General features: G+C 37.2%; 1 protein-coding gene across 1 annotated transcript in view; it reads right to left on the bottom strand.

The window, feature by feature from the left end:
• Positions 1-8,152: 8,152 nt before the first annotated feature.
• LOC126475202 (4-hydroxybutyrate coenzyme A transferase) overlaps positions 8,153-10,817 on the bottom strand; it is a 148,499-nt gene continuing 145,834 nt past the window's right edge. The window contains exons 6-9 of the mRNA XM_050102853.1: positions 10,080-10,295; positions 9,862-9,999; positions 9,644-9,772; positions 8,153-9,246 (exon numbers count right to left, since the gene is read on the bottom strand). Coding sequence (XP_049958810.1) covers positions 9,062-9,246; positions 9,644-9,772; positions 9,862-9,999; positions 10,080-10,295 — 668 coding nt within the window. The 3' untranslated portion in view covers positions 8,153-9,061. The remainder of the gene's footprint in view (positions 9,247-9,643; positions 9,773-9,861; positions 10,000-10,079; positions 10,296-10,817) is intronic.

Below are 10,817 nucleotides of genomic sequence, written 5' to 3'. Positions count from 1 at the left end.
AATGGAACAGACAGAAGAGCACAGGGACTTTGAATGCAGACTAGTCATTGGATGCCGCCCGAGTAATAAATTCATCAGGGACATTTCAACCCTTCTAAAAATGCCCAACTCAACTGTTGGTGTTTTGACTGAAGTGGAAATACGAAGGTACAACCACAACTAAGCCAAGATCAGACAGATCTCATATACTGAAGGACAGGGATCATTAAGCACTGCAGAGTGTGGTTGTAAAAAATTGAGTTCCAAAGAGCTATCAGCAGTGCACACGGAGTTAGATACGTAGGGTTACAATTGTTGAGCAGCACCTCAAAAGCTAAACATTTCTGTGGTCAGTGTTAAGTGACCTTTGAAGTGGTGTAAAGAGCAGCATCACTGGACAATGGGTGACAGGAAACAAGATACTTTGAGTGATGAGTCATGCTATGCCACCTGGCAAACTGATGGAAGAGTAGGGATTTGGTGAATGCCTGGAGAAAATTACCTACTATCACATCAGAGCAATAGTGCAGTACACGGGATATGGGGGTGTGTTTCGTGGTTATGGTGAGATCACCTTAATGTGCTTAAGAAAACACCAAATTTGGAAGGATATAAACACACTTTACAGCATTGTGTACTGTGTACTGTGTACAGTGGAGGAACAGACTGGCAGTAACGATTGTGTGAGCTGCATAATCATGCCTCCTGTCAAAGAAGTATCTGTGAGGGAATAGTTTGCAGACAAAAATATTCTTGAGGAAGAATGGGCTACCATTTCTCCATAGACAGACATAAAATTCAACCAAAAATGTCCCCAGGCAAGGTCAAGCTGTCAAAGGCAAAAGGTGGACAAGCCCCATATTAATCTTCACTAATTAGTGTTCAGGTACATTTGATATGATAGTGTACAAATAGTGAACTGATAACCTAATAAAGTTCATCATGAAAGGCATCCTGGTTGTACAGGAATTGTTAATTTCTCTTCAAATAAGACCAATACATCAGTTAATCATCAAAATTAAGAGCAGTTTCTCATAATTTAAATATTAAAACATAAAATACATATGAACACACAGGTTTATCAAAGTATACAACAAAAGCAACCTCCCAACATATCTGCAACCTCCTTGGAGACTTCCAGATCGAAACTTTCAGCTTGGTGTAATAGAAACCGCTTGGTAGTTTGGAATAATTCAAAGATGCATGGGCTCTTTAATGCTAAATCTGAGGTTACTGTACCTCAAAGTGATGTAATGGCCTTGCCCAAATTGAAAAGATATCTTCAAGGTGGTGTATTCAGAGTAAAGATGTTTTTCAAGAGTGCAGTGATGTGCTGAATCCACACTAAAAGACCCTACGGAGAACCCAAAATTCTAGTATCTTTTTTACAGCAAGAGTTCCTCCTCTCCCATAGATTCCAATCAGAATAATACTATAATAAAGAATTTTGAAGAATGCAAATCTCCTCTGCCAAACTTTGTGGAAACAAATAATGAGAATTTACATTTAGTCACCTGTTGTCATTCTGCATCATGCACAAAATTTTATCATAGCGTGCTGCAGATATTTTAAGTTTTAGATAATGGAAAATTGAGCCTCCATAACAAGAATGAAAACTGTATCCATGGGACTAGCACAGTTAAACCAACAGCTCTCTCTATTTTCCTCTCACAGCCCCCAGCCCCCGTCCATGGCAGCTTGATGAAATGATTCAGCTGCAAGACAGGAGGGGGCAGGTTGCAGGGGAGGGGATCATGGGAGAGAGGGAGAGAGAGAGAGAGAGAGAGAGAGAGAGAGAGAGAGAGAGAAGCTAGCACAAAATTATTTGAGGTATATCCTAACATGCTGTCATAAGAACTTTCCTTGGATGTAATTCCAATTATTTGTAAGGCAGCTATATCAAATTTGCCAATCACGATTTCCTAGCCTTGTCCCATACATTCACAGGTTCAGAATGTTATTCTTGATTTGGCAATGTTAGTGGTAGAGGGAGCCAGATGCTCTTCTTATCGTTTGGAAGGGGCCTCATTCTGAGTCTCAATTTGGTCAGCCTGATCAAATCGTGTAATATCCAGATTTGTGGGGGATTCAGTTGTGACAAAGATTCCGGTCAACTATGACTGACCACCAGAAGGACCTATCGTAATACTGGGAACCAAGAACGCCATAGCCCCTTCACATCTGCCTGCCATCAAAGAACAAGTAATCGTCTCCCTACAACATTCTGTTTCATCCTTCACCATTGGTCAGTGACTAGCAGCAGCTGGACTAGGGAATTATTGCCCCACTTACGCAACATTTAACTCTGTAACACATGTGACCATGTTTGGAGTGTGGCTGTGACCAGGTAGCATGGACTGCTGATCAGTGCCATCGCATTCCTTTCAGTGATGCGTTGTGGTTCTGAACTTTTCCAGCATTTTGGAAATGCATTTAACCACAGCAGTGTTCCTTTTGAGTCATACTGCGGCGAGCCATTGGGTACAATTTCATGTCTTTGCTGATACCGATCAAAAGAATTGACGGCACAGTGTTAGGTCATGAACATCCTTCATACTCATATTTTACCTCTCACGTGACAATACTGTGGTGCTATTTTTGAACAGGACAGTGCTCATCCACACATGGCATCTGGCACTGTGAATTGTCTTAAGTGATGTTACAGTATTCCCGTGGCCAGCAAGTTCCCAAGATCTGTCCCAGCACAGCATATTTGGGACCATCCTGGATGTCAGTGCTAGTATCCAGGATATCAAGGATAAGTTACAGCAGTAGTGGTACAACTTGCCTCAGGTGAGGGTTTAATGACTTTATGACAATCTTCCTAACAAATCCTTGCATGCAGCCAGCCCATACAGGGTGCAACATCATACTAATAAGTATGAAAGTTTGACTATTTTTTCATCTGAATAGCTCAAATAAGAGCAGCCCACAGACCAAGTTTTCTTTTCATCTCAGGCAAGTGGCCAAATCTGAACACTTATCTGGTTCACATGCCAACATTTTCAGGTCAACGATGCAAATGTTTGTGTACAGGTCAAAATGGAAATTTAAATTTCAAACTTATATAGTGTGTTTCTACGTAAAAGTATGTTTTCCAATAGTTTAATCAGTTGAGTGGCAGCTGCAGTCATCTAGACAAAACTATTAGTCTGTGATCTTGACAATTTGGTATCTTAACCTCAACTGCTAAGCACTGCACCTGTGGAGTGGTGTAAGATGCTTAATCAATCATTCACATTTTACTATTAAAAACATTCTGAATGACAGGGCAGGCTCCATTATTAAAATCAATTCAGAACAAGCTGGGACAAGTGCCAATCATTGTCAACCAAGTAGTATCAGTGTAAGATCGAAATAAATGCCTCCTACAGGTGCGTGTATTAAAATCCTAATGGTCAGTTGCCAAAGCATTCACAACAAAGTGCTAGAGTTTGACGCGCTCCTCAAAAGCAATGAAGCTCGCATAATACTAGGTACGAAATTATGGCCGAAACCTGAAATTGACAGCAGTGACATTTAAGTGTATATCAAAAAGATAGGGAAATGGGAAATAGAGGTGGTGTATTTGTTGCAGTGAAGAAGAAATTCAAACCCACCACGATAGAAACTGAAGTTGCAAGTGAGATTGTTTAGCAAGAATCAGTATCAGGGGTTGGCATAAAATAGTAATTGGATCCCTTCTAACACCCAACACAATAATCTCCTGATGTAACCAAAAACTTTACAGAAAACCTCAGTTCACTTGTATGCAAGTTCCCCCAGTCATACAGAGGAGACCTTAATCATCCAACAATTGGGGAAATACAGTTTTGTTAGTGGTAGGCATGATAAGACACCCTGTGAAACAACGCCTTTACTGAAGAACAACCTACAATGGATAGTTCAGAGACACACTCTTAATGGCAATATATCTGATCTAATGGCAAGAAATAGACCTGACCTTTTTGAAGATATATACATCAAAACTGATATCAGGGACCATCATGTGATTGTGGCAACAAGGATTACCAAAGTACAAAGGGCACCTAGAACAAGCAGAAACATATGTACATTCGGTAAACTAGATAAAAATCAGTAGGTCTTAATGAAAAACTTGAAACTTTCAGCACAGGGCAGGAGCATGTAGAGAAACTATCACTGATATTCAAAAAAATAGTTGACCAACACTGGATTGATACATACCCAGTAGGACAGTTCATAATCGGAGGGACCCCTTACGGTATACAGTCTCTGTAAACACACTTCTAGAGAAACAAAGACTACTGCATAACAGTTGTTAAACAAAAAAATGCTATATAGATATAGAGATGCTGAATGAAACGTGTTTGACTGTCGAGGGAGCGATACATGCTCATGAAGCCTTCAGCGAATACCGTAGCAGAATATTATCGAATGACAATTCACAAAACCCAAAGAAATTCTGGTCATATGAACAGCTGTTAGTGGCACCAAAGTTAGTGTTCAGTCCCTAGTGAATGAGACAAGAATTGAAATTGAGAGTAGTAAAGCAAAACCTGAAAAGTTTAGAACTCTGTTTTCATGTGTTCCTTTACAAAGGAACACCACTGAAAGGAAGAGTGAAGTAAGTATCAGTGTCAGTGGTGTTAAGAAACAGGTGAACTCTTTACAAATGAACAAAGCTATAGGGTCCAGATTCTATACTGAATTTTCCACTGAATTAGCCCCCATTCTAACTATGACCTACCTTAACAAAAAATAATGCCTCATTCTTGGCAAAAGAAAAAAAAAGGGGGGGCAGATCAGACTTGTCTAGAAGGACTACCATCCAATATCCTTGACATCCATTTGTTGTAGAATCTTAGAACATATTCTGAACTCAAACATAATGAGGTTTCTCAAACTGAATGACTTCCTCCATGCCGATCAGCAGGGATCATGTGGAACCCAACTCGCACTTTTCACACATGACATACCCAAAGTTTTGGATCAAGGCAACAAGGTAGATGCAGTGTTTCTTAATTTCCAAACGCATGTGACTCAGTACCACATCTATGCTTATTGTCAAAAGTATGATCATATGGGGTATCAAGTGAAATTTGTGGCTGGATTGAGGACTTTTTGGTAGGGAGGACACAACACGTTATCTTGGATGGAGAGTCGTCATCAGATGAGAAATTAATGCAGGTGTGTCTGAGTGAAGTGTGTTGGGAACCTTACTGTTCATGTTGTATACACAAGACCTTGCATACCGTATTAATAATGTCCATCTTTTTGCAGATGATGCAGTTATCTCTAATGAAGTACTGTCTGAAACAAGCTGCATAAATATTCAATCAGATCTTCTGAAGATTTCAAAATGGGGTAAAGATTGTCAGGTTTCTCTAAATATTAAAAAATGTAAAATTGTGCACTTCACAAAATGAAAAAAAAAAAAAAAAAACATAGTATGCTATGACTATAATACCAATGAGCCACTGTTTGAATTGGTAAACTCTTACAAATACCTGGATGCAACACTTTGTAGGGATATAGAATGGAATGATCACATAGGCTCAGTCGTGGATACAGCAGGTGGTAGACTTCAGATTATTGGTAGAATCCTGAGAAAGTGCAATGACTCTACAAAGGAGATTACTTACAAATCACTCGTGTAACCTGTTCTGGAGTATTGCTGAAGTGTGTGAGATCTGTACCAAATACTGGTGTGTGAGATCTGTACCAAATAGGATTAATAGGGGATATTTAACATATACAAAGAAAGGCAGCACAAATAGTCACATGTCTGTCTGATCTGTGGAAGACACAGTGATACTGAAGAAACTAAACTGGAAGACACTTGAAAACATGCATAAACTATCCTGAGAATGTCTACTAACGAAGTTTCAAGAATCAGCTTTAAATGATGGCTCCAGGAATAAAATACCATCCCCTGTGTATCGCTCACATAGGTATCATGAGGATAAGACGAGAATAATTTACAGCACACACAGAGACATTCGGACAGTCTTCCTTCCTGCACCCCATACATGAATGGAACGCAAAGAAACCCTAACAAATTCTTTTCAGAAATGTACTCCCTGCTTTGGAAATTACATACGCAGAGGAGTATGTAAGAAAAAGGGAACACACTTGGTGTAATTGTGAGTAGTCCTTACCCTGGAAGATTTATCAGGCTCTACACATTTACAAGACAACACATTTCTGAGCTGTTTAAGTTTACCGTACTATCCATATAACATTGCTTTGGAGACATACTTTCAGTCTGATCAGCAGACACTACACAAGCTCATTTTTTATTTTAGTAACTTTTATAATGCTGCAGACTGACATATTTCAGAATTTATTCCTCATCAGAGTGTGGAGCCACTTCTGTACCCACATTGTCAAGAGCTTCAGAGTTGTGTGCTGCTAAAACCTCTGGAGGCTTAGAATTATCATGGGTTTTGATTTTCAAGCACCTTTAGCTTCTTAGAATAGATATGACATTCTCTATCTCTCTCACTAGCAATTTTTGAAAGTTCAACTATTCACTTTCCTGTGCAATTTTCAGAACTGATATGAGATTCATTTAATGAGTAAACCAGAAAAAGTTTCCTTGAGTCCGCTTGGATTGTTTGAAAGCTGTGTGGACGGTAGTTTATGTCTAGTTTTATTTTTGGACTGCATCAATGAAACTTTGAGAGAACCAAAGAGTTATGCCGCTACGTCATCAACTTTAACGAAACTTCACCACAAAAATGTTACTCTTATCTAATGACCTCAAGGTTTAGCTTTGTTCTATGTTATTGGAATGCATTTCTCAGTGGCTGTAGTGATATGTCAAATGTTTCTCAAGATCTCTATTAAATACATTTCAGTGCACTTCCTTCAAATTTCATCTAGATGCAGGATACAAGTATAAAACTCTTGTTATAGCCACCAATCTTGGTGACAACTGAATAATACTGTGTTTCTCAGGAGATTTGGTGGTAACTGTCCTCAAAATAGAGGAGTATTGTCACCATCTGTTCTTTGAAATTTCAGGTATGGATGAATTTCCACGTTTCTAGTGACAGATATAAACATATTTTTAATCTTTGTCAAATTGTTCATGTAAGTATACACATATGCTTCCCTTTATAACCTCAGATACCGTCCTTTGGATTTTTTTTTTTTTCCCACTTACATGGACCACTGTGCAATATGATAATTTGTTGGTCCATTTCATACAAAATATGGGATTATGTATTAATTTTTGTTCACACATTTTCATAATTTCGAAAAAAGTAAACTGTAAATGTCATTTATCAATATTCCATCAAACGGCATATGATTACTCCTTCAAAGTTAAGGTGTGGTGTACTTAGTCATATTTCTTCCACATCCAAAATGAAAAACTTCAAAATGCTATAAACCACCCATTTTTTTTCTTGTGCCTTTGTCCTGCATCGGGCCAGAGTTATCAAGGTTATGAATGGATTTAGGGTGGTTAGTTTAAGGGATGGTAAGATGCCCATGCTGTTGCCAGTCCATTTCCCCCCAGGTCACAGTAAGTGTATCCAACTGTCTGCATGTAATGTTACTGATGTCCAAGTGGATGGAAGTCTTCTAAATGTTTGCAAATCATGTGACTGAGGCGTGACTTGCGAACCAGCCCATTATTCACTTAGGGGGATGTGGAAAATCACATCAACCACACTTGGACTGGCTGGCACACCAACCCTCGATGTTAATCTGCCGGGCAGTTCGATCCAGGGGTGGCACACCTCCCCGCCTCTGAAGCAGCACCATAATACTTAACGCTATCCACGTGGCAAATATACTGTAAATCTGAAATTTTTTAATTGACACTTTTTTCAAGTATCAAAAATACTACGCATATTTCATTTTAGTTCATCTGATTGCAGGAGGAAGAGATATAAACTTACAAAATAAAAAAAGGATTACATTACAACTGGAACCAGACAAACTGTTATAAGAGTGGAACACAACCTGCGCAATAATTCTTTCCTCGACTTTTTCATAACATTCATAGGAATGTAGTAAGAGGATGTTCTTTTACTCTTTGTTGGTGACAGAAGTTCACATCTACCTTGTGCCTGATAAGTAAGGAGTTGCACACAGTCTTATGAACTACTTTTTGGAAGCCTTTGATCTAATTCATTTGAAGACTGAAGCTGTTAAAATTACATATTTCAGAATTTGAATTTTATATTAATAATCTTCCAGATTTATAGGTTCTAAAAAGTATTTAATACAAAGTGAAATATTTTGCCAACCACCTCATCTCCATGCAGATGCACATTCCTACAGCAAAATTTAAACAATAATATGTTTGACAGTTGTTTGATTATATTTCATGACACATAATTTACAGTGGAAAATAATATATTAAACATCACATAAAAGCTCCAACATTTATTTTAACAAGCAAGTAAAGGGGTTAAGACAAGCTTATTTTCATGTTCTCTTCAAATTCTTTGTAACAGGTATACAATGTTTAAGCAAAGAAACTGAACATTATGATGGACCACAATAATCTACTGAAATGTTATTGCTGTTAACCTTGAAGTGTTTTATTTCCATATCATGAGAAACAAAAACTGCATTTTGAACTTTATGCAGTATCCTTTGTTACACTTGAAGCCATGAAGGGCCATTCCACTGTTTTAGCACCAACTAAGTGTTTTAACAGTGGGAGGCAGAATTATTATGTCTGTGTCAGCTAGACAGTCTTCATCACCTTGGATTAAAATTCAGATCTAAAATTATTATAATTACATATTGTATATCCAAGTCTTAATTTTTAATGATTCACCTAAAATAACATGAGTGAACAATAACATAGTGAACTGCACGTTTAACAGATAATTTAGTTTTCACAATGATTACCAATTACACTCAAAAACATACATTTTGAAATTATTTCATATAAAATTTAAAAAATTGATGTGTAGTATGAATTAAACCTAAAATATTTCAATCAAGTTTCACTGGCTTGCAATCGTGCTATGGACTATTTCTTCCTCTTCATTTACATTGTGTTTGTTGCAGTTACTATTGTTCTGACAAGTTCTGTTTAGTGGCAATCTAATGCCTTTATTATTCGAACAAGTAAATGCACAAGTTTTTTAACAGTTCAGGGTGCAGGCATAACTTTCAATCTGTCAAACGCTGCTTTCTCCAAAGCTTGCCGATGATTTGGATGAGCTATTTTAATCAATTCATATGCTCGCTGGCGCAAAGTCTTGCCAAACAGTTCAGCAATTCCATGCTCTGTCACCACATAATGAACATGAGCTCTTGTTGTTACAACACCAGCACCTAAGAATAAAAAGTTTCTCATTTTTAACACTTAATTTTTGCAGTGTATTACACTACTTGTAAATGTTAATCTATCACAAATTATATTTAGAATTTTGATGTTTCTGCAGTTGTTATTCATGGCTACAATGCAAGAATACAAATTAACTGATCATAGAGTAGGTAATGGGTGATACTTTGTTTTTGCCCTGTGCACTGTATATGTAGGCATATGTATGATGAGAACAACACTGATGAACATGAAACACTTATAATTTCTTAGAGTACATCTGCTAGTGATCTAAACTGATAATTCCTCTCGAAATCTGTCATGTTCTTAAATCAAACTACATGTTTATTAACAAGCACAAACAGTAACAACAGAAACAATCCAAACTTCAGTATAAACATCACTTACCAGGTTTGATAATAGGTACAATTTTGGATTCATTCTTCTTGGTTACAGATGGGAGAGCAATTATTGGTTTGCCTTTACCATCAAGAGCTTCTCCTGCACCTCTGATGAAATCTACTTGTCCACCAAAACCTGCAACATAAATTATTCCAGAATTTCTGTTTTGAAGTTGAAACATGCCATAATAGGGCTCATAGAAATTTCCTGGACGTCATCCTTACCTGAATACATTCTTGTTCCTATAGAGTCTGATACTACTTGACCAGTAAGATCAACTTCAATACACGAATTTATAGCAGTCATGTTTGGATTCTGAGCAACAATTTTAGTGTTGTTCACATAATCCACTTCTTTCATTTCTGTAAGTAACCAAAAGCTTATTAACTTCTCACATTATAGTAAACTAATGTGAAAACATGTTTCCATTTATTCATCTTACCTATGAACGGATTATCATCAACAAAATCATACAGTTTCTTTGTTCCAATTAGAAAACTGCCAATTATTTTTCCTTTGTGAATTGTTTTGCGATTGTTAGTAACGCAACCTTTCGCTACTAAGTCTACCAAACCAACGCTGAACATTTCAGAGTGGATGCCTAGATCTTTATGGTTTCCCAAAGCATTCAGAACTGCATCCGGTATACTACCAATACCTGAAGCGAAAAAGGAATAATTCACCATCATTAATAGTGTGAGAGAATCTGCATTTTAATGTAACTTTTCATTTGTAATAGCTATTTAAATATCTGTCTTTTCTTATTTTGTTTTAAAACTATGTAAGTGACTGTTTGAAATTGTTTGAGCTTAATAATGGAGCATTCTGTAGTTAAAATCTGTTAGTGCCCACTTACAAGGTACTAAAGATTTTAAAAAGCGCTTGTCACACAGCATCACTAAAAAATAGACATAAACTTTAAACATTACCGGTACTGCCAGTGCTATTTTTCTCTTCATAAAAGTACACAGATGAATATAATTACAAGAATTTGCATACACACACAATTTTAGAAAACTATGTCAGTACTGGAAGCTCACCATTTCTGCATGGTGTGATTTAAGTTTGATGGAACACCCAAGCTGTTAATAAGGATCTCTGTAATTACTCTGAGCTTTTCAGAAACAGACAGTAAACTTAAGCAGACAAACTAAGAAAAACATTTACAATAAATGTTTTT

Source organism: Schistocerca serialis, chromosome 4, assembly GCF_023864345.2.
Source record: "Schistocerca serialis cubense isolate TAMUIC-IGC-003099 chromosome 4, iqSchSeri2.2, whole genome shotgun sequence".
Lineage (NCBI taxonomy): Eukaryota > Metazoa > Arthropoda > Insecta > Orthoptera > Acrididae > Schistocerca > Schistocerca serialis.
This window is presented reverse-complemented; position numbering and strand designations above follow the sequence as displayed.